Source organism: Erpetoichthys calabaricus, chromosome 2 (assembly GCF_900747795.2).
Source record: "Erpetoichthys calabaricus chromosome 2, fErpCal1.3, whole genome shotgun sequence".
Classification (NCBI taxonomy): domain Eukaryota; kingdom Metazoa; phylum Chordata; class Cladistia; order Polypteriformes; family Polypteridae; genus Erpetoichthys; species Erpetoichthys calabaricus.
Genome location: NC_041395.2, coordinates 34,794,597 through 34,820,290, shown reverse-complemented (window position 1 = coordinate 34,820,290; position 25,694 = coordinate 34,794,597). Strand labels below are relative to the sequence as shown.

Here is a 25,694-nt window from a genome sequence, read left to right as displayed (position 1 = left end):
TTTTGGGTTGCTCCCCTACCCACTCTTCTGAAATTTTATGTAACGCTATATAGCCTGTTTTTTTAAGTTAGGTTGATGATAGCCTACATGCAAAGTTTTGTGAAAATCGGATCAGCCATTTTTGCGTGAATGCAAAAATGCAAACAGCAAAAACAAACAGAAAAGATGTGGCCTGATAGTTGAAATGAGGCCCTTAGTATGCAAAAACTCAAAAGACAGACAGAGGGTCTTACAATTTTAGTTATATAAATGAAAATTTAATTAAGATCAATTCAGCTGTTCTGTAATAATTTGCAGTTTTTATCCATCCATTACAATCCTCTCCCTGTTGATTTTTTCTTCCAGACGCTATATAGCCTTAATAAAAGTTGAACCAATGGCAAGCTACATGCAAACTTTTGTGGAAACCATTTCACCCATTTTTGTTTGATTGGTGAAACAAATAAGCAAACACACAAGAATGTGATCTGATAGTTGAAATGAGCTCCTTACTTACAAAATTAATAAATAACATCAGGCGTAGCTGAGAAATTCAAAAGACAGGCTGAGGATAGTATGATTTTATTAATTTAAATTTCATAATATATACAACTAGCAAAAGTACAGTAAATGGGGAAAAAAGTGGTTTTGGAAACTCAGCATGGTTAAAAACAACCCATGATGAGGCAACATGATGTACTCTTTGACAAGATCTGTACTCCAGCAAGACAATGAAACTGTTAGCCATATTAGAATGAAACACAGTACTTGTGGTCTTGGACAGGATTGCACTTTGGCCACCATAAAACTTTGTGTGCACTGAAGACGTCCTCCCATCAGCCCCAGCACAATCCTGCTGCCTAATGGTAATTGTAGTCTCCGTGTCAGCACTGGTTGCCCCCTTCCCATTAGAACCCCTCTCACTGATGTGCTATATAGCCTATATTTTAAGTTGGACCAATGGCAATGCAAATGTTTATGAAAATCATTTCAGTTGTTTTTGCACAAACAGTGAACAGACTGACAAACAAACAGACATGCAAACAGCTCATAATTTAATTTATACGGATTATTAGAATTTACAACTGCAGTCCCAGGATTGCACGCTTACTAGGATATATACCTTTATGTTTCTGCTGCTTTTCTGAAGAATGTCACACTTTGTTTTAGTGTATATAGAATGTGCCATATAACACACCACAGATCACAGAAGATGGGCTTCAACAGATACACTCCTTCAGAAAGGATATCATTTTCTTTTTTTGACTTGATAACAATGTATTTTCCATTATATTTGTTAATTTTAAAAATAAATACTTCTTCCTTTATAATAGTTCTGGATTGTTGGATTTCTATTTTACCTCAAAACAGATAAATATCATTCTGCCATCACTAGTACATCTATTACAAATTTATAAAATCTTAGTATTTGTTATCACCTTATTTATTTTATAATATGTGCAAACACTACAAATGTTATTATTGTAAATATAATTAGGATATATAGAATATGATTTTCTAATATTGGCCACTATTTGTTTTTAATATAAAGAACCTATAGTACCACACTATTAATTTGAAACATATTTTTTATATTACAGATCTACTGAACATCAAATGTCTTCTTAGGTTTATTGTACACACTCCAAGTTACAGAAGTGACAAACAGTCTTCAGAAATATACAGTGAGGGCTTACTGCAGTCTCTTCAGGGCATACTTTTATCTTTTCTTACACTTGTGCCTCGTGATACCACTTTTAGTGCTCTCTAAGCCACAGCTGGGGCACGTCGCTCTTCCACTTGCCGTGTGCATCTGCGTATTATGACTACTCAGTCCACGCTGGCTGTCAAAAGACCTCCCACAAAAGCAAGTGAAAGCTTTGGTGTAAGATGGAGTCTGGAATTGTGTATTGTTTTGTCTTATACCTAAAAAAAAAGTGCCAGCATGTTACCATTTTTAATAAAAAATAAATTTATTAAATTCTTTTTTATGTATTAATAAATTTACTATTTGATAAATGTTCAACAATATCTGGATAGCAACAACCATCTACCTCAGCCTTACAGCATGGAATAAAATGGAAAAAGACCAATCGGGCGATTCATCCATTAATGAACCATAAATTAAAAGTATGTGTGCAGAAGTATGCAAAAGTTATGTTGTCTTCTTTACATACAAAAATAAGTCAATACATTTCTGCACTACTGTGACAATCTTGTCTGGTTTGGCTGTACACATTTCCTCACACACATGTGGAAATGTGGTGTATCTTCGGTCACAGTGGTAAAGTTTTTACCTTATTCAGTCAGTTTCTTTTGTTCTCTTGTAAACATGGCTTCTCAGTTCTCTGTTTACACCAAAGAAGAGCAGTAAGCAGTGGTCTGCTTTTTAGGTGTTGAAGGTGTTCAAGGAGTCAAAATCCTTGTTGATTCATCAGAATCATCATATGGATTTGCTCAATGTAATCATTGGCAGTGGTAGTGGAGCGTCTTGGTCTTTCTTTCTTTCTTGGTCTTCTTTCTGGCCATTTCTGAACATCTCAATCCATTCATGAACATCCATTTGTGGTAAAACATTGTCTCCATATTGCGTGGAAAATTGTCTATGGATTTTGGCCCTTGGTATACTGTCAGCTCATAAAAAACAGATCACTGCTCTCTGCTCTTCTTTAGTGCAAAAGGAGAGTTAAGTGGCCATATTTGCAACCAGAATGTGCAGTGGGCAACAGAGACATAGGAAATGACCAGTGAGGTCAATACCTCGTACAACCAGGCAAACTCACATGACCATTTTGTGTTGCATATTTCATTACAACAAACTCTTCTTTTTGAGATCTATCTATCTATCTATCTATCTATCTATCTATCTATCTATCTATCTATCTATCTATCTATCTATCTATCTATCTATCTATCTATCTATCTATCTATCTATCTATCTATCTATCTATCTATCTATCTATCTATCTATCTATAGGAAATATTTGTATTCTTCTGAAGTATTTTTTTAAATTTGCTCTTCCTCTAACTATAATTTAGTTCTACCCTTAATATACTAGATACACTTGTAATTATAATATTCTTTTATTGATCTGAAATCTTTACTAAACTTTACTTATCTCTGTTTTCTTTTCAGGTTTTTCTGTGGTGGCATTCTGTGCCACCACCAATTGGACAAAGTCCTATGCAGCCACCTGTGATGTTTGAATATTTGAATGAAAGAGTATACCTCAACCTGCAATAAGAATCACTGCCTTGAATCCTCTAAGAGAAAGAAAGAAAGAAAGAAAGAAAGCAAGAAAGAAAGAAAGAAAGAAAGAAAGAAAGAAAGAAAGAAAGAAAGAAAGAAAGAAAAAGAAAGAAAGAAAGAAAGAACTAGGTGGTCTCTGAGCCTAGAACCCCTACAGATTTCATTTTTTTTTCTAGCTTAGCTGGAGTTGTTAAAAACTTTTACTGTCCACTCTGGCCAACAGTCCATATCTTTGGTCTGTTATTCAGAGGCAGAAAAAACAATTCTATATTTAAGCACTCTGTTTTTCTTAATTCCATATCAATCTTATGTAAGTGGGCTTTTTTATAGACTATTTATACATTACTTTTCTGTTGAAATTTTAATTTGTTTTTCTTTGCATGTAATGTTTGACATCTTGTAAAGCACTTTGAACTACGCCGTTTTTATAAAATTGTGTTATAGAAATTAATGTTGTTGTTAATAGAAGTCAACCACCTTATGCTGATATTTTTTAGAGATAACTTGCAGAAAAAAGGCTCATCATTTTAGGAGAATCTTCTCAAACTGGACACTACACATTGTTTTTTTTGCAAAATTAATACTTTTTCATGATGAATGGGGCATTTTGCTGAATACCAGCTTTCATCTCCTGACAAATGTTCTCAATTGGATGCTGGTTTCCTCCTTAACTTTGTCTTTTACACATCACTGATATTTTATACTTATAGACACTCCAGTAAGGCCAGAATTACATTTTTATGGGCTATTTATCTCATGGAAAATTAAGCTCAAAAGTGTGAGGTCTTTTGAGTACCAAAGGATTAACTGTAGTCTCACCACACCATATAATCTTCTTCGTCTTGCTCTTAAATTTCCTCCTAGCCATTTAGGCAAACTTTAGTTAAGATATGCACATAGCCTGACAATAATTTTTGCTTTCTCAGTTACCCATGAAGTTCAGAGTTGTGAACCAGCAAAAGTTTTGCTGTTGTGTTAAAAAGTACTCTCTTATGCTGGAAGACTGCAATTCCTTCCAATTTAATATAATAACTTTGTTAGCTTCTATTATTGCTAATGTTCTCACCTAGTTACTCTGTTTAAATGGACAATTTAGCAGTTTTTTCTTATTTTTTGCCTTTCTTTATAAAAGGAGCTTACAGTATTTTATGTTTTACTCCATTCTTTTCTTTATCATACGGAGGTTCTTCCTTAAGTCTTTTTTCCTGCATTTGGTTTTAAGTTTTCAATTGCCTTTATAATGTGTTTATTTTTACTATCATGAGTAATATTTGTCTTTGAGAATTCCCAAAATAGTGCATGTTCAACTTTTGCTCATGGGGAGCTGCATCAATGCACAAATCTGGACCTCTTTCAATTGATCCTGTGATAACAAACCCTAGCTGGTTGCACTCGGGTCTATTTGTAGCAGGTCTGTGGTATCGAAGTGGTAAATCCTTTTGGAATCATTGTGCTTTCCTTTCTTGACTTTTCCAATAATTTATAAGCATCTATACAAAACTATTTTCACCATCAAGATATTGACGCTGAAAATGGTGATAAATTAAATATATTAAAATTGTTCCTTTCAACAAAATACCATATGGAAAAGACCAAATGCAAAATTTCAAAACTTTGAGAGGACTGGGACAAAAGCTCAATAAGCAGTTAGAAGCTAAAGGTCAATGGAAAGTGTAGAAGTGCAAAGGCCAAAAGGGAAATTATGTAATATTAGATATCCAACATTTTAAAGGGAATATAGTCATGAAACTAGTTAGGCCTGGTGGAGCAGCAAGGCTGTTTTTTCACTCCCTCTCTATAGTTATGTACCTTGGACCACTTGACCACTCCGAAGTTTCAATATTCCTGCATTATATCAGCAAAAGAAAAGGTTCTGTTTCTGAAGACCACCTTAAGCATCTGCTATGTAAAATAGGGAAATAAATTTAAGACATACTTACCTGAATTAAAAGTTAAAATGTTGAATAAGTTTTTTGGCTCCAAGTGAAAATCCTGGTTACTAATGGGAGTAACAGGAATTGAATAGTTGCTTAAAATTGAAGGCAAGTCTGTAAATGTGAAGCCGTGAGACATAGTGCCCATGCCGGAATCATGCTGAAAAGCCAAAAAGAGAAAATATAAAGATATAGTGTAAATTGTTTGTAACTGAGTCCTTATGTATGTATCTTTTAAGGAATCATTTACTTTTTTCTTAACAAGAATTCTCACGCTTTCTTTTGAAATAAATGTTGTAGTGTTTACTGCAAAAGTGCAAACATTGAATGATCAGTTTGATTTTTTTTCACACTTTTTTGCACTACAAAGTATATTTGTAATTTTTTAACATATTTATAAATGTTTTGGGCAAAATTTATTTCAGTCAAGTGAAAACAAGACACACCTTTACAAGTGAAAGAAACATCTGAATCCACCTGAAGATTCCTCATCAGCAAATAAATCTTATGCCGATAAACCACCCAAGGAGAAGTGTGCACATTTATAGGACTATACGACTGTAAGAATCTAAAACCAGTTACCTACTCATGCTGTCTTTCTCAGTTAGTCAGAATCCCATTCAATAGTTTTCTGTGGTTTTGAACATAACCACTTCACAATATGGCTCATAGATATATAATATTGTCTGGCTCCTTTTTCAAACTGATAAGCAATCTTTTCATTTACCCCTTACCAGTGACAGTGAACAACAATTGTGAGAAAAAAATGCATGCTACAATTTGAGCTAGCAGATGTTAAAAATATGGTACAATATAACAAAGGGTTCTCTATACCAAAAATCACAAATACCACTAAAAAATATTGCCTATTTTTGAATGTGCTTTGTTTCAAGTATATGCATTCATCCAGGAGCTGAATTGACCTAATCCAGAGTCTATCACTGCAGCATTAAGCTGAAGGCAGTTCATCACAGGGAACAATGATCCACATTATTTCTATTGTATATTTAGCCGGTGCCATTATCCAAGACAACTTACAGCATGCCGATACAATAGAATCATTCACATTTCAGTATGTGGCTTGCTCAGATTCACACAGTGAATCAAGGGAGAAACTATTTTAGCAAGTTTGTGGCTTAAAATCCATTACCCTAACTGCAATACAGGTACAATGTCTGCCATTAATGAACATGTCTTGTGAGAGCAAGCAAAGCACCCAATGAACACTTTGGCTTCAAACCTGTTTATTCAAATCCACAGTTGTGGGGAGGCCGGAGAGTAAAATTAGTCATAAGGCAAAAACCAACCCTATAAAGGGCGCAGATTCATCATGGGGTCAACGTAGAATCAATTAACCCAACATACAAGACTTTGGGAAGTAAATCAGAGTTATCTGGCAAAGATCCCACTCAAAACAGGGTAGAATAAGTGCAGTTACCCAGACAATGGCAATGCATGGGATTTGACCCAAGGACGTTGGATGTGAGGCAACATCTCTGTCCACTGCCCCCACTATATATGGAGATAATGTTCAAATTCCACACATGCATTATGTCATGATTCTCATCCCTGAGTCATGTTTTTTTCCTCAGGGTTAATTTTTTTACATGTTCATATGTTTATTTATTGAATTTGTAATGGTTCTTCATTACTTTTGTTTACTTCCAGTTGGTTCCATTTTTGTTCTGGTAGCTAATTTGCATTGGTAGTTGCTACTGATAGCAGTCCCAATGTTTCATAAATGATGTTTTCAACAAGTCTGTATAAAAATCGGCATGATGGAACCTTAATTATTCAAGCTTGATGGATTCCAACAAAAACCTTTGCAAGTTTATTGTCATTATTACATTTTCAGACTCCTCGGCTCCTGGCCTTTTCCATTAGTATTTTCATTACAGTTTCTTGGGTTACGATTTGGTTTTGACACCCCCTCGATTAGTCTTCTGGTTTTGACCCCTTGCTTGTTTAAAATGACCTTTTCCATTTACGTTTGGTTGCATTTAGGTGCTATCTTAACCCATTAACCACTGAGGAGATCAAATACAGGTTCATAAAGCTGTAAGGCAGCAGTGATAAACACTGCGCCATTACACTGCCTGTTTTCTCATAAATTTCCACTGTGACTAACATTTGAGATTGCTGGTAATACATTTTGTGCATATCAGTTAGTGATTTTTTTGAAATTCATATAAACAATAAGACAGAATCATGTAGTTGATTGTATAAACTATGGATACTAAAATGAATCAGTCAGTTGGTTTAAATTAAAATTATTTAAAAAAAATGTAAATTAAAATTATACTGTAGCTACAATTAAATCTAACCATATTATCAAGACTGGTACCTGCAATGACTATTGTGGAAATATTGGACTGATTGTGTTTTTAATAGTGCTTTATGGTTACACACAATTATTCCGAGTTAAACTGATTTAAAGTGTATACATTTTCAATTGGCAAACACAATATTTTACATAATGAAATGTCAAGATTTAAATTGAAAAAAAATATTCTGGGTAAAATTATTTTTCTTAAAAGATCACATTATATGTCATTGTAGTATGCTTTTGTGTATTTTTGCTTGTATTGTGGTATGCCTTCTTGAATATTGTGAGAATACTGTTTTTATAAAACATTCTCCTTGTACTAACACCTAGGATTTTCAAAGGCACAAGGTCCTTATTTCATCCACACACTTTGCCTGCTTTGTTCTCTCCTGTGGTTTTCAGTTAAGCTTAAACCTCTCATCTTCTCTGTCAGGTCCCTATTTGGCTCAGCTCCTCAGTACTTTCACTTTATGGTCTCTTTATATCACCTTCCCTCCAGATTGTGTATATTCTGCTTCATCCTGTGTGTTAAAATGTCTTTCCTCCACCCAGATGTGCAAAAAATGAACAATTATCTCCAAGCAGTGGAGAACATGCCCCACAATCAACCAAAATCCTAAAATCTAATTTCTTGAAGACCCACCTGTTTACAAAGTATCTTGGGAATGCTTAAACTTTCTTGTTTTGTAGTTCTCGCTATACTGACTCAATCAATCAAAATCTAACTGTTCTTAGGTTAGTTTTTCTTGAGACTTAACTATAACTTAGTAGAAAGCTTCATGTGCCCTTTCTAATATTTTTAATTGCTTGTTGACTTTGAACTTTTTTCTCACTCGTATCTTTTGTGCATTGAGATCTGGAGATCTGCCAAAAAATTTTAAATAATAATGCAAGAGCATTGTTCTGAACTCTTGGCAGAAAGGGGTGTTCTAGCAGTTATTTTGTGGCACAGTAGATGAATAGCATATTAAGGTGGCATGAAGAGCTAGGAAATGTGGCTAGAGTCAGGGAACTAAAAGAAGTAAAACAAAATCGATTTACTTATAAACAAACAAAATTAGAATTAATTTGCAAAAGTAAGAGTAACTTTGTTATTTTTTTACAAATTCCCAGTGCTCAGATAACAAATTACTGCATACAGCCATCTTAGCCAAGCAGGGAATGATAACTGAATATGTCATGTCACCTCCACATCACATGACAAGTAACAGGCCACATTCTCAAACTACATCACTCTTTCCTTTTTTTAAGACAGGACCTTTTAATTTTACTTTAGAGTCTGCTCTTAATAAAACACAGTCATCCTCCACTTGTTCCAAACATGGCCTAACTCAAATCAAACAATACCCATTAAGCCCATCTCACATTAGCCAACTTTCCCAGTAATTGTCGCCTTCTTTTATATAATCTTAGCCAGTCAGAGGCAATCAGCGGTGTGCTCCACTGTAGCCGATTGTCTACTGTGACATACCCAACGTCTGAGACCAACTAGTCTGCGACTGGCTAGGATAAAATCAAGCAGGTTTTGTTTCTCTTTTCTTGGAGGGCTGGGTTCAGAGTTGAGAAACACTGTGTGTTCAGCTGGAAGTACAATGCGCAGAATGTAGCAATGAAGAATGAGGAACATGCATGTTTTGAACCTCACAAGCAGATGATAAGCTTGTCTGTCTGATCATGGCTCTTGTTTTATGTACTAAAACCAAATGGAAAAAGTAAATAAAGGGCAGAAGTTGTTGCCGAACTCGCAGCAGCTGTTAACCCTTCAAACAGCACTATGTCTGTCAGGCAACAAGTTATTAGCTGTTAGAAAAAGTGGTGAGCAGAACTGCACTGGAAGATTGGTGGTCAGTTGTTAAATGTAACATACAGTAGGGTGTGATTTTCAGTCATGTAATCTGACATGGAGGAGCAGCGAGATCAGCAATAAGTTGTATAATGTGACATCGGCTTTATGCACATTTTTCTCGTTTCAAACTAGCCAAAACATGCCCATGTTTAAACCCACATTGTGAATACTTTCATTAAGCACCTGCTTCTCTGGCTCAAATGTTTCCTTAATGTCCCATACTATTGCCTTATTTAAATAAAATCTTTACTCATTTATCAGACAACCTACGCATTACAATAACTCTTAGGGCCAATTTATACTTCTCACTCAGAACGCTTACACGCATGCACCATGGCTGCAACGTGTTCCCAGCACTCTTTTGATGCGTCTTCTGAGCATATTGTCAGAAATTAACGTGATACATGCACAAGTTGCACTACCAGCAAAACTATGAGTGATGTGTGTGTTTAGATTTTGGTTCATGATGTCATTATCATTGTTTACTACCAACATGTGATGGCAAGCCACAATGCAGCTCCAACAGGATAAATCTGAGTGATTTGATGTTTGATGAATGGTTTGATACGAATGTATTCATGGTGCTTTTCTAAATTCATTACTTTCATAGGCAATACCAACATCACATATTTCCCGTTGTAATGATGTGATACATTTAAAGGTCTCACATACCATCTTCTGCGTTGCTGTTTTTTTTTTCACCTTTGCAACAACATCAGAATGCAAAGAATTTTTATCTTTAACATCTTTATTCCCTCAACTCACAACCCAGTGAAACCGGACATAGTTTTCTCACCTTGATGATTTCACTAAGTGCCACCTGCTGGAATCCTCCAGATTTACTTAAAGTACAGGTGCCAGTATAGACAGTATACTGCTTGTATAGCAGCAGAGTCCTCAAAGGCATGTGTCACATAGCGTTAATATCCTTGGCCTTAACCTTTTATCAGCTCTTTTTGGATATCTTAATGTTCAATACACTACAATTGTGTCTTGTCAGCAGCAAACACAAACACTTCAGGCTTGGATTTTTTCTTCCGGCTTAGTCACTAAGGTAACACAACCAACCTTAAAAGCAAAAGGACTGATTACTAACCTGCATACTTTGAATGCTTGGTGATGGTGTTACTTCAGAAATATAAGAGAATGAATTTCCCATGCATGCCTTCTCATGTTGGGTGATGCCACTCTTGGTGCTCTCTTTTCCACATTTACTGCATGTGGCTCTTCCTTCAGACGTGTGCATCTGCCTATAATGACTCTGCAATGCATTTGATGTGTCGAATGAACGAGAACAGCCTGGAAAATTGCATGGGAAAGAACTGTGTAATGGTGAAGGCCTAGGTGAGGTATAATCCACTAAAAGATCTGCAACAAAATGGCATAGCATAAGAATTAGATTATTATATTTAAATACATTTATTTTATCTAAAGCTTTTGGAAATCAAGATGTATATATGATATGCACCTGTCTGGATACAGAACTACAAAATTTTAGTGAAACCTGATCTCCCCTGTCAAAACATTGCTGATTTACCAGTTACCTTTAACCTGTGCTGATCAATCTTTTCTCTTATAATTTCTTCTATTAGTTTATATACTTGTGTTGTATTACAACCTTAACTCATTTGTATAATATTTTATGATTTACTGCTTTTGAATTTTATTTGCATGTCTGTTTATTTTGTTTATAATTAGTTAATTTTGCACTGTTCCTTCAAGTTTTCATATATCCCATGTTCTTTGTGGGTGGTTCCCCACCCCGATGTCAGTGCACCTAAACTCTTTCTCCAACTACATATGCCAGGTATACCCTTGGTAACAGCTTGAACAGCTGTTCATGGCTTATGGTAGTGTCTTCAGCAGCATTTATGAAACATTTCACTTTAAGTAGCAAACTAACATAATGTACATAAACAAAATATTCTCAAACTACCTTAATACAATTCAGGGTCATAGAGAGACTCGGTCAACACTAGGTGAAAATTAGAAAACAGCCCTTTGCTTGCAGTCTGTCTATTGCAGGGCCCACTTATGCACACCTACATGTGGCTAAAAGAGGAACATCTAGAAACCTAACCTGCAGATCTTTGGGAATGTGGGAGGAAAACCCACACAACCACATATAGAACATTTAACCTCTACATGGAAATAACTATGTGTGGATTCAATCCCAAGTCACTGGATCTAAAAACCAACAGCACTAACCATTGCGTCCCTGTGTTTACAATTAAATCAACAATCTATAGGAAAACCGATTTTGATGGAATGCGGCAATGTGCTGTCAGTGCATGCACCCAACCTCCTCCTCCTCCTTGAAACATATTGTCCATGGGGTCATGGGAAGCATCAATCTGAGACATGAACATTGGATAAGATGCCACTTCACAATCAATGACAAGCACTAATAACAGGAAAATCTGGAGTTATTAATTAAGGTACCATGTCTGTCTCGGTCATGGATACCAAACCACTTAAAACCTACCCAATCTCAAACAGAACAAGCAAACTAGACACCAAAAGTGATCAATTTTGCAATTGAATTGAATCAAGTGCTGGATCTATGAAGCACCAGCACTGAACACTTTATCACCATCTGTACATATAGCAGGTTGCAACCTCCTTGCAGAATGTTACCTTTTATGTTCACGCGATGGGTAGTAATGCTGTTTGGTGTTGAGGTTGTGAATTGCTTTGGAAAGAAATTGTCTTCTTGCAAATTCCAGCCTGGCTCGAGCTGTGCACAATTTAAGTTAAACAAAAACAAAAAATCAACTTAAGGTGAAATAATAAAAGGAGGGCCCTTAAAAAATAATAATAATACTAATAATAAAACATTTTATTTATATAGCAGTCATACTCAATTCCACTAAGCAAAGAAGCATAAATGTACAATTTAAAAAATTCATGTTATACTCATAATAAGGAAAAATGTCACAGAATACACTTCTCCATGAGAAAAAAATGACTAAGATGGATAATAGAATACACAAAGTATATAAACCATATGTAATTGTTTTAAGCAACAATATCCAACTTGATAATTTTTTTTAAGAAAACACATTAAAAATAATGGAAACACCCTTAACAGTTAAAATATTAAATCTATGCATTGTTTTAAATTAATGATCTACGGTATCTTACAAAATAATGCTGCCTTTCAAAGTTTACTTAATGTAATTATTTTATCATAACGTAAAATGCTAAATTCAGTTGAAGCGCCACATGTGCCAGAGCCTACCCTGGCAGCATCAGGCGCAAGGCAGGAATCAGACACAGACAGGGGGTCAGACCTTTGTATTGCCTATTCATGCCCACACCCACACCAGTTTAGAATCGCCAATTAACCAAACATTCATATCTTTGGGGGTGTGGGAGGAGAAACCCACATAGACTTAAGGAGATCACACAAACTCTACACAGACAATGACTGGCCAAGGGAGTTTAAACAAAGTGCAGTGGATTTGTGAGGGAGCTGTGCTAACTGTTGCGCTGCTTTGTATTTTAATAAGGCCGTGTTGTAAAATATTACATTGTTTTTATTGTTTATATGTATTGCATTATATTGTTTTAATAGACACTTCCATCTATCTTTCATATTAAATTACATTATACGTGGAGATTTACAGATGTCACAGTCAAGTCTGTCCTCACCTCCTGTAACCCAAACTGGGCAGAAAAACACACATAGATGAAGTAGATATGCAGTATATGTGTTTAAATGTTCATATTATATATTGGTTAGCTGTTAGCAAAAAAGGGAAAAAAGTTTAAAAAAAATTAAGAAGACCCTGAGGAGTTACACATATAATTGTTACCCACAGCATTTGTAAAGAAAACATAGAGGCTAAAAGGCATGAAGCATACGTTAGTTATTCAATTATGGGCCCTAGAAATGGTCATTGGCCTGATACCAGCAGGAATATAAAGATCCCATGTATGTTCTGTCACTTTTTCTATGCTTTCTGCATTTCACTTGCACATGATACAAGTCCTGGGCTCAAATAAAGAGGTTTATAATACAAATACCTTGAGTAAAATTGACAAAAAAGTGGTATACTTTCATTTCTCTACCTCACTGCTACTTCTCCAAGGTGAGTGTTGCCTGTCTCTGCTCCTGGCTCTGACTCACCTAAACAAGGCAGTGTGGTCTCTGTTATGGAGGACCTGGGGGTACTTCTGGTGCAATGGCTTTGTCGTTGGAAGTACTTCCAGGCCATACGGAAGTACCAAAAAGTAGTATGCGCAACTCCTTGCACAACCTCCTTAGTGGCAACCATGGACCCCAGCAGGGTTGTGCTACTGGACTATAATTCCCTACAGGTGTCTGAACATGTACATTTATCCTGGGCATCTGCCATCTAGCATGTGCTTGTAGACAATAAACAGGAATTATTGCTCTCCTTGTCCTTCCGTGTTATGGGCATCCTGTCCAGCTAAGGACCCAAATCAAATTCCGGCTGGAACGAATACCTGTTGTTCCTCACATAACAAATACCAGAATTAATGTTCTTATATCTGATTGTGAACAAAACACACCTTTAATAACTTTGCCCTTATTATAAAAAGCTTCTTTCTACTACTCATGCTTCATGATACACCCCTAACTCCAGCTACGTTACATGCTTTATGCTGTCTTGCAGTATATATAAAGATGAGGTCCTGGGTCAGTGTATTTAGTTTACTGTAACTTCCTTTGGTTCTAAATGGTTGTAATGGGAAAACTAAGCAAAATACTTGCTTGGCATACAGTATGTCCATAGAGACGTTGTGCTGCCAAACAGTACACTTATTTTGGAAAGGCAGAACTGTCACTGGTCTGGTAATCCTCCATATATTGTTCATCAAACAACCTTTTCTATAAATAAATCTTGAGGCAAATATTATGCACTGAATATGCCATTAATAATTTTTCATACAACCATTCTCTTCAGACAGCATGTAAAGATGCTTTATATTATTAAAAACAGAAAAATATTAATACTACAACTAAAGACATTAGGCAAAATATGCTAAACATGTACTCTTTGTATTTAGTTAGGATAAACGTTTCCTTACTATGTCTGAGGTAGTCCGGTTTCTATTCATATGCTCACTGGTTTGATTGTGGCCTGTAGTCTTATTTTGTTTTTCTTCAGCATCAGTGGAAAAGTACAGTTCATCTAAGAAAAATCAAAATGAAAAGAAAAAATGATGCAAGATTATCGTACAAAATAGAAGTTTCTGTACAAAAATAAATACAGCTTACTTCTAGATTTCAAGCCTGCTCCCTGTTTTAATGTATTCTAGTTTACTTTAGTTTACTTTAAAAAACCTAGACTAAATTACAGTTTTCATGACATGCTTAACTTCTAATTCCAAACGCTTTCTACAAATGATATTTAACAATAACAGGAAACGATCCATTATAAAATTATCTCTCTTAATTTTTATATGTAGGTTTGGGTTAGATTTCACCTCAAGGGTCTTGAGCATCTATTCTTTCACTACGAAGCCTCAAAAGTGAACCTCCATCAAGCAGCCTTGCTGTCTGTGTACCATTGAACTGTATGCAGCTTTTAAAGGACCAGATGTCAAGCAACCTGTTGGTTGGTTTTCTTAATACAGAACCAAAGTCCCAGCCGTCTCTGCAGGTATCTCTCATAGTGCTGCTCCCACTCTTTGTGCCTTATACTCTCAGATAAAAGTAATTACGAGATATCCACTATATTTTCAATTAGCTAGCATCTTCCCCAACCTATACCACCCTTTTGACTACCTACAATGGATTCAGAAAGCACTCAGTCGCCTTCACTTTCTACAGACTTCACTGTGTTGTACATTTAACAATAAATGGATTAACTGGCCATTTTTGCCTGCCAATCTACACTCAATAACCAATAATTACAAAGTGAAAACATGTTTTCAGAAAGGTTTGCAAATTTATTAAAAGTCAAAGACTGAACTCTCTTATTCATTCAAGTAACTTTCTTAGCACTATCAAGCAAGTCAGAAGCAAGAGCCAAATCAGTCATCTCGTGGTTTAGTATTTAGTGTCTTATTCACGCTATGCCACACTCCCTTTAGTATATGTATTCAAAGAGCAAGCTATCACTTAACAGAAAATTTTTATGAGTTAACACTTTACAGCTTAAACAAGAAGAGATTTGAATTCGTAAAAAATGGAAACTTCTGAAAATTATAAAGGGAGTGAGTAAGATGGATGAATTTAATGTTCTTCATTTTATAAGAAAACCAGGCACAACATGGAGGCTGGTTAATGCTACATTGTGCACATATGTTAGAAAATACCACTTTACACAAAGGTTACAATTAGAAATCACAACTTCACATATTTTAGAAACATTAGGTAAACACAGATGGCCAGCTTTTTTGGGCAAATAGGTAATTTTACTTGCAAACTGGTTTGAATGCTCATAAATTAAACATATTTCACATACTTTAATTTGTGGCGTATTAGAAAACTCCACAGTAATCATAAACTGTGAGGACAAGTCATAAATGTTACAGGGACATACAGAAAATGTCCTTCAAACAAACTTACCTAATGGCAAACCAACTCTGGTATTCGTAAGTACTGCAGAATCTTGAAAGCTGGAAGTCGTATTCCAGAAATTATTCATTTGACCAAAACTTGAATTCAAAATGGGAATATGCTTAAATTAAAAAAAAGTCTGTAGTTTAGTCATTGAAGAGCTGAACAACACACAGTTAAACAATAAACCATATTTCATGTATTGCCTTTCATTTTTAGCATGAATCCAAATGGTCTGCCATGAGCTGCCTTACTGTATACAAGGTCAATAGAGTAGTCTTGCTTTAATTAATGTGATGTCTCCATGGTCAAAATGACTGTCACTTGTCAGTCAGTCATCATCCAACCCACTATATCCTAACAAAGGGTCACGGGGGTCTGCTGGAGTGTAAATTATTATATATGGAGTGAAATTCCCATCATATAAATTCTGAAGGAAATGAATGGATTGGCATCCTGTCTGAGTTGGATGCAGCGTTCTTGCCTAGATAGGGAAACCACCATAGTGGATTGTCAGTGGGTGACAGCTCAGGGAATGGAAGTCCTTGATAGCTGCATTTATTAAATGACTGAAAGGGGAAGGAGACCTGACAGTTCAGGCAATGCACATCGCTTGTTTCCCCTAGGGCACTTCATTTTGGGGAACGCCCTCAGAATATCATGAAAAGTGAGAAATTATATAAGATAGGAATAATTGGGTGTCTGTAAGGACTGGCAACTCTGGAGCACTTCTTCATATCTCAATATAAAATTCAAAATTCAAAAGTTACATTGGAAACGGAGGTCTCTAGAGAGCAGTGCAGCTTGCTGACACTGTAAGTTTTTTTTTCCAGGTTCACCTTTAGCCTGGAAGTGAAGCATAGCTATGTCTAAGCCAATTTAATAAGAAAACAATGCAGGTATTGTGCTTGTGAAGTAAGCATGCAAACCCACCTACTTACACAGGTCACCCAGACACTTATGCAGACAGACATTAATAAAACTGTTGCTGTTGGTATTATTTATATTTTTTGCATGAGAATACTTTTTTTCTTTTCAAAGCCCTTTGTTTAACCTATTACTTATATATGTGGACAGACAGACAGACAGACAGACAGACAGACAGACAGACAGACAGACAGACAGACAGACAGACAGACAGACAGATAGATAGATAGATAGATAGATAGATAGATAGATAGATAGATAGATAGATAGATAGATAGATAGATAGATAGATAGATAGATAGATAGATTACAGGGGATGTATCTAGCAGGATCCATATTTTGAAACAGCCTCTTACACTAGTAATTGGAAAAGCCCTTCAAGACCCAGTGAGTGAAAATGGTCACCATAGGTGACAGACTTGATGCCCCTGATGCACACTACAAACTGAGCATAACATCAACAAAAGTTATGTGCATGATAAAAGGACAGGTGAGTTTCTTAAATTATCAAGTAGCTGCAATGGGCTCCATTGTGTAGGAAGTGGGACAATGCTGGATACTATGGAGGGCAGGCTGCCTCTCAGTCAACAGTGAGGTCTGGCCCTTACCGTAAACATGGACTCAGAGATTGTGAAAAATCTTGGACAGGTAAAGAAAGCTCAGAAAGGATGACCTCAGGACATTCACAGAATATTCCTTTTCCTTATGGATGTGGTGAGAGATGACATGCATGTGATAGGTATAACAGAACAGAGGACAGAAAGATATGGAAGAAGATGATCTGCTGTGGTAACCCCTAACGGGAGCAGCCAAAAGAAGAAGAAGAAGAAGAAGAAAAAGAAGAAGAAGAAGAATTCATTTTCCTTAGAGTAATTCTAGGCATCTCTCTGGAAGTACCCCGAGTCCTGGGTTTTAAAACTGCTCCCTGCCAGTCACCCCTTTATTTTAAGGCAAGACCTCAAAAATGGCATGGGGTGATGTAACCAAAGATGAGAGACAGAGTTTGTGATGTTAACTGACATTTTTCTAATGTTTTTTTGCACAGAGGTGTTGGACATAGGCCTATAAGGCGCTGGCCTAGCGGCTGCTTGCCCAGGTGGGCACCACCAAAACGTTATCTTGTGATTTATGATCCTGATCTTCAGTGGTATGGGAATTGCGAAATTTAGTTATAGATCTGACTGTGCAGATCTTAAAGGGGGGACTCTCTTTTGAATGTCTCTTTTTCAACCAATTCTTGACCCAACCCTGACAATATTAAGTGAAAAGCAGCAGATGATTGGGAAATGAAAAAGGAAAAGATTAGTCAAAGTGGTCAGTAGTCAAAGTCAAGATTTGACACAAAAAATTACATTACCAAAGCCCAAATTGTCATCAACTGAAGCAAGCCATAGTCCTATCTCAATGAAACATAACTCTGTAGTAGCTAGCACTACAAAATTCTTTATTTTTAATCCAAAATCTTGGATGCTATGAGAATCATGCCATCATCTTAAATACTGTTAGGGTGATAACATCATGAAATGCCACTTCTGGGCATAACAAGGTAGCAATGGGAGCGTGTGGCCAACAACATCATGGGTGCCTGACATAAAAATAAAACAAAATGGTTGTACCTGCAAGAAAAATGTTTGTTTTTCTCTTTGAAGTAATTTTATGCTTTTTTCCAGATCAAGCTGCCTGTTGTGACTAAATAATAAATAGCTTGGAAGAACATAGTGGAAGGTATAAAAAAGGCTTTTTGTGACCTTTTTCAATTTTAATTACCATTTTTTTGTCGTATGTCATGCAAAAATTCAAAATCCTTATTATTACAGAACTCATTACACTGTATTTTACCTTCTCAGTAAGAATTTTGTATTTCCATACAATATTTACTTACCCCTGGTACATGATTGGGCTGGGGATAAAGCTGCTGATGTAAATTAGTGGCTTGCAAATCAAATAGATTATTGGAAGGAACGGTATAGGTGACACCGCTAGAAGACATCTCTCCATTCTGGCAAAGGTTTTCCTTGGAATCTGTCAGGAGAGCTAAGAATAAATATTGTATGATTTACCAAACAGCAAATTACAATGTTTCCAACTGACAAACCTAAATGTGTTTACTTTTTATTTTTTAATATTCAACTGAAATTACTTTTATATAGCACCCTTTACAGTATGCAAGCTTTGATATCTACAGATGTTGCCAAATTTATTCATTTACTCATTTATTTACTTTGAGTTTAGAGCGTGTGCTATCAATATTGGGCACAAGACCTACCCAAGACAATTCACACATAATCATTTGTACTCAGCCTGATTAGAGTTGTTTAGAATATTGGTGGAAGGTATAATACCTGTAGCAAATGCACAAACACAGTGACATGCCAGGATAAGAACCAAGTGACAAAGACCTTGCCACCCTACCAACAGATATACAACATCACAACGGAGACATAAAGACATTATAAGTGCAATGGAGTTACCCAGGCCAGTAATGTCAACAGAATAGAGTGGACTTCTTCCAATCAGGTAATATTGAACAGGTATAAAAGGAGCTCAAAACAACAAGAAATCAGATGACTTATGGCTAAAGAAAAGAAAGGAAGTCAGCATGAGACTGGTCATATGGGTGTTGATGGCAATAGGGTCCCTAGGTCCCTAACCCTGATAACTAGAGCTTTAGAACAAGATAAAAGTACTAATCTTGCAATGTTTGGATATGGAAATTATACTTGTGTTCTGTTAAAAAACTCATTCCAATAACTTGTAAAATGGCTGTTGAACTTGGCTAGTTTTTATTTATTAAATGGATTCCTTTAGGGTAAAAAATCTACTTAAAATGTCTACTTAAAATTAAGTGACTATATCAGAATCAGTTCTGTTGGCCAAGTATGAACACATACAAGGAATTTGACTTTGGTTTTGGTGACCCTTCAAGTATAAGTTGCATAATCGACATACACACAACTGTTAATAACACACCTGAGATAAAAAAACAAGACAGAGAATGTAAATATATATATGCATACAAAGTGCAGAGTGCAACTCAGTGCAAGAAATGCTAAAATAAACACTGAAAAACAAGTATTAACAATATGTAAACAGTATTGCAAGACCCTGGGAGGCCTGGGGGGGTGCGGTGCCCAGCATGATTAAGCTGAATTAACAGTTCTTATAACTGCTTGTTTGGTGTATATTTATCTATAACACCTGGCCGATGGAAGAAGTTCAAAAAGGTGGTCACGTGGATGAGAGGGGTCGGTGATGATGTTTCCTGCCCGTTTCATGCCTCTAGAATAGTATAGGACCTGTAAGGTGGGCAGACTGGCACCAATAATATTTTCGACATACCTGATTATTCATTAAAGTCTGTTTTTGTCATGTTTACAACAACAACAACAGCAACATTAATTTATTTAGCACATTTTCATACAAAAAGTAGCTCAAAGTGCTTTACATAATGAAGAAAAGAAAAATAACAGACACTTTAGTCACTGATCCGAACCACATGGTTATGGATGAGCTGTCGCAGGAAATAAATTCGCTTTTGTGCCTTTTTTATGATGGACCCTACTTTGGTCTCCCATTTCAAGCACCGGAAGAGTAAGGATACCAGAAACGTGAAGGTTTCCACAACTGTAACAGCAGTATTAAGCATGGAGACGAGGGATAATATTGTGGGACCTCTCCTAAAATCCACTGTCATCTCCACAGTATTGAGGAATGTTTAGCTCCAGATTGTTCTCACTACACCAATGGACCAGCTGCTCAATCTCCCAACTGTATGCAGACTCATCACCACTCATAGTGAGCCTAATGATGGTTATGTCGTCCGCATATTTGATAAGTTTGACAGAAGGGTCCTTAGAGGTGCAGTCATTAGTGTAGAGGGAGAAGAGCAACGGAGAGAGCACACATACTTGGGGGGCACCTGTGTTGATTGTGCAATAACTTGATGTGAGTTTCCCCAGTTGGATATAAATTTGACCTATTTTAACACTAGAATTACCAAAGCCTACGAAAAAACTCATAAACAGCATTGTCTGATCAGGGCGAGCGTGAACATGACTGAAAGAATAAAACTGAATTTAAAAAAAATGCTAACCTTTACAAGTATGGTAAAGTACTAGTACAGTAAACCCGTGCCTCGGTTTGCGAGGATAATTCGTTCTGGAAACATGCTTTTAATCCAAAGCACTTGTATATCAAAGCGAATTTCCCCATAAGAAATAATACAAACTCAGATGATTCATTTTACAACTCAAAAATATTCATATAAAAACGATTAATACAAATTATAAAGTAAAAATATGTAAAACAAATTAACCTGCACTTTACCTTTGAAAAGAATCGTGGTTTGTGTGAGGGAGATGAGAGAGAGGAGAGGAGGAGGAGGAGGGTTATTGTGCAGGATGACTTTCACTCTAATTAACGGAATCACTGCTATCTGTTGGCTTACTGGAATCTTTTTCTTTTTTTTGCGACTTTGACAAGGAACATATCCATTGACAGTTGCTTTTGCCTGAAGAGTCACTACACTTGGACACAAAATTTTAAAAAATGCTTTACACACTGTAAGGATTCTAAACTGTTTTGGGATCCCAGCGCTGCAGCAGTTTGCCGTAAAAGCAAATCTGAAAAGATCGTGGTTGCTCTATAAGCGCCCGCCGTCAATGGGTGATGCAAGGAACATTATAAATGCAAAGGCATAGTATTACTTGGCCACTAACCTGGTCACGACCCTGCCGGATTGCTGTGTCTGTGTATAGGAGAGTTGTAGATCCCGCTACAATAAATAACCGTGCTGTTCCTGTTTCAAGCTGAATAAAGTTGGTTTTGCTAAAGTACTGAGACTCAGCCTCATGTTTTGGGGTGCATGACAGGGACTCACATGTTACAGCACACACACGTGATCACAATGCTATAATAAACAGTATACACTCGTATGGATGTTGACTATATGAGTGAGGCATGCCGACTGAGACCGCACATGGGAGACGATTACCCACAATCCTGCGGCGAGAGAGAGAGAGAAGAACCATCGGCTCTGTTGTAATCATGTGATGCTCGGCCGACAAAGCATTTGCGGACTACTCGTAATGCAAAACCTTGCTCGGTTATCAAGTTAAAATTTATTAAAAAATGTAGCTTCTCTTGAGAAACGCTCGCAAACTAAGTTACTCGCAATCCAAGGTTTTACTGTACCATAAATTTACACCGGCTGTTACAGACTTAAATCAAATGTATGTTTTATTCTATAATAGTAAGAATAATGTCCCGGATGGAACCACGAACGTCTTGATTACGAGTCAGCAGTTCTTACCGCTGCACCACCAAAGCGGTCATATTAAGGGTGTGTCAATGTCGCACCCTAATGCGAGTTCTTTTTCTGCAGTATTATTCTTGAATAAAAGCAAACTTGTTTTGTGTTTATTTGATATTTGGACTTCCAGCTTCACACATTATATGCTTCGTCTACATTTTGTCAATCTATATATATAAAGGAGAGTTGGGATCCGTGTGGCTGTGTTTGTGGAGGGACGGAGAGTTAAGGCGGGTGTTGGAGTCACGTGATCATCTCCCCTCCCATTCACCTCATTTCATTCACTTCATTTCGCTCCAAGTTGAGCTCAGCAGCTGACGCGGTCTTGCCGTCCTTTCTCCTTTACTGATTTACTGTTTAGTAGACGTGGTGCTTACTGAATAGTATTTTTTCCTTTAATGTTTCTACTTAGTGTTTCTTAGTGTTTAGTAGATGCGGTGTGCCGGTGTTCCTGGCGGTGTTGCGGTTTAGTGTTAATTTCTACTTCGTTTTTGTACTTTAGTGTTTAATAATAAATAATAATAATTCATAAAATTTTATATAGCGCTTTTCTCAGTACTCAAAGCACTAAAATAGTGAGTGATACTTAGCTGATAGCAGTGTAGAAGCAGCACAGCACAACGGAGCCGGTAGGACAGGCAGGTGTGGTAGCGTAGGTGAGCGGTGATAGCAAGCAGCAGAAAGCACAGCAGGAGGAGGAAGCAGGATTTGGATGTTCCAATACACAGCCATAAACAGTAACGCTTGGTAATTTCAGGCGTGATCGCCCCGGAGCCATAAGCCATAAACCAGGTTAGTACGAACATCAGATCAGTTCCCGGTCGTAGAGTACTGTAAGATGAAACGGGAGCAGATCAGCATAGCGAATATAATCACGGAGACAGATCATCCCGAGGTGCTAGATCGCCAGGTACAAAGAAATGTTCGTAGCTCTCGTCCCATGATCCACAGACTCAGCTGTTCCCAGTAAAGTGGAGTCTATAAAATCTGTAAATATTAAGCCAAATCCATGCAATTCGAGTAAGGTGTATTCACGAACTATACGTACAATAAATGAAATAAAACAAGCATAAGAAACTGCAGAATTAAGGCGAATTTTGCGAAAAGTGTTGTTAACAGGGAGGAGCGGCAACAACAAGCGTGCACCAGCATCCCCTCACCTGCTATAATAAAGCAGTTATAATAAAGAAGTTTAGTAGATCTTTATCTCATTTAGTGTTCTTCCTGGCAGTGTTGCCGTTTTTTAGTGTTAGTGTCTACTTAGTGTTTGTGTTTAGTGTTATGGAAGAAGTGATCTTACCACTGTCAGATTTTGCAATGAATGAGTTGGTAAATAATGATTATTTATCAACAGATCACATGAGCAAATTCAACGAAATTTTAGCTGCGCATACAATTTTCCAATTTCAATAGGTTTTGCTAATGTGAAACCCTGACATACCTATAATGCCCATTCCACAAAATGCAAAACATATTCCAATATTACATTCTGCAGCTACTGAACAAGTGACCCACTGGGTGTGTACCTATTATGATGGTGCTGTAATTCATGTCTATGACAGTTTAAACGCTGATAAAAAATTCAACCTCATCGAAGAGCAGCTTCATTTCCTTCATGCTTTATTTCCTTACAAACCTCCCATAGTTTATGAAGACGCACAGCCTCGCAGTTGGGAGATCTGGGGACCTGGGTTCGCTTCCCGGGTCCTCCCTGCGTGGAGTTTGCATGTTCTCCCCGTGTCTGCGTGGGTTTCCTCCGGGCGCTCCGGTTTCCTCCCACAGTCCAAAGACATGCCGGTTAGGTGGATTGGCGATTCTAAATTGGCCCTAGTGTGTGCTTGGTGTGTGGGTGTGTTTGTGTGTGTCCTGCGGTGGGTTGGCACCCTGCCCAGGATTGGTTCCCTGCCTTGTGCCCTGTGTTGGCTGGGATTGGCTCCAGCAGACCCCCGTGACCCTGTGTTTGGATTCAACGGGTTGGAAAATGGATGGATGGATGGATGGAAATCACTTACAAATAATTTTTGTTACTCGACAATTGCTTCCAATCCCTGTCGAAAGTAGCCGACGGGCGACACCAGTTACAAGTATTCAGTGCGTTCAAAGACCTATACGAAGTACGGCCACTAACACAGTCACTCATAAAAGGGGAGATGACTCGGTGCAGGAAATGGGTATTGAAACTACCTTGGAAGACATGCAATCAACGAGGCGATTAAACGGATCTCAAGAGACTTCTAGGTTGGAAAAAAAGCGCTTGGCTGCCAAAAACATATATATATATATATATATATATATATATATATATATATATATATATATATATATATATATATATATATATATATATATATACATATATATATATATATATACATATATATATATATATATACATATATATATATATATATATATATATATATATATATATATATATATATATATATATATATATTCCATGCAGTTCTTGCTCAAGTATATACATAGGACAAACTTCAAAAAGAATCGCATCACGTATACAGGAACATCGCAATGTCGTCAGAAGAAAGGACTCACTTTCATTGATCTACAAGCATACTAAATCAACAGGACATACATTTAACTGGGACAATGTACAAGTAAAATTTAAGGCCAGTACTAAAAGTGCCAGAGAGCTGGCCAAATCTTGGCTATCAAATGAGAACGCCATCAACAGACACTTGGACATAAATCCAGCATATGTAAAGTTAGGAAGAACATGTTCATAATAAATAAACTGTACACCCAATACCACCCACCCCCATCACACTGACTTAGGCACCCCCCATCCCCCCCCTGTTTTGCTATATATTGCCTTTGATTCTTGTAAGTCTAAGCATTATCCTCTGATGAAGACCCATGGCAGGGTTGAAAGCTCAGGAATAAAAACTACTTTATGATACGTGATTCATTTTTTTCTCCCTTTGTGGATCTCCAGCTGCAAATATATATATATATATATATAAACATATATATATACATGTATATCCATATATATACATACATACATATATACATATACATACATATATACAGTATATATATAGATATACATACATATATATATATACATACATATACACATATATATATATATACATATACACAATATATATATATATATTGTGAAATAACGAGTCTCAACACACTAAAGAAGGTTTGGGGCAGCCACCCATATATTGTTCCTAGCTGCAAAAGGATTATAAGTTCACAACTGATGTTGCTTGTTTGAGTTCCCGACATGAATTGACTTGGTTTGGCAATAAGGAGAATTTATAGTTTGTAACCTGGACGTGACTTCAGTCTGGGAGCCGGAACCGGAAGTGGCGTCAGTCTGGGAGCCGGAACCGGAAGTGACGTCAGTCTGGGAGCCGGAACCGGACATGCCGTCGACTCAGGCAGGTTTTCCCGTATTTGATCTGCAGAATTAACAGAAACAAGTTTAGAGCACCCCGCCACCCCCTGGCCTGGCGGGTAATCACCTCCACTTGGTCCATTCAGCTCGCCCCTAGTCACACGTGTGTGACAATAAATATACACATATACATATATATATATATATATATAT

General features: G+C 36.8%; 1 protein-coding gene across 7 annotated transcripts in view; it reads right to left on the bottom strand.

Moving 5' to 3' along the window:
* The window catches only part of LOC114645747 (uncharacterized), a 184,943-nt gene that overhangs the window by 85,079 nt on the left and 74,170 nt on the right, over positions 1–25,694 (bottom strand). For 6 of the 7 annotated variants that reach the window (XM_051923158.1, XM_051923156.1, XM_051923155.1 and 3 more), the window contains exons 17-21: positions 18,680–18,831; positions 15,880–15,991; positions 14,394–14,497; positions 11,973–12,072; positions 10,432–10,703 (exon numbers count right to left, since the gene is read on the bottom strand). In XM_051923158.1, coding sequence (XP_051779118.1) covers positions 10,432–10,703; positions 11,973–12,072; positions 14,394–14,497; positions 15,880–15,991; positions 18,680–18,831 — 740 coding nt within the window. Of the gene's footprint in view, positions 1–545; positions 1,906–5,169; positions 5,324–10,431; positions 10,704–11,972; positions 12,073–14,393; positions 14,498–15,879; positions 15,992–18,679; positions 18,832–25,694 lie in introns of those variants that run through there. The other variant, XM_028793570.2, reaches the window with a different exon arrangement.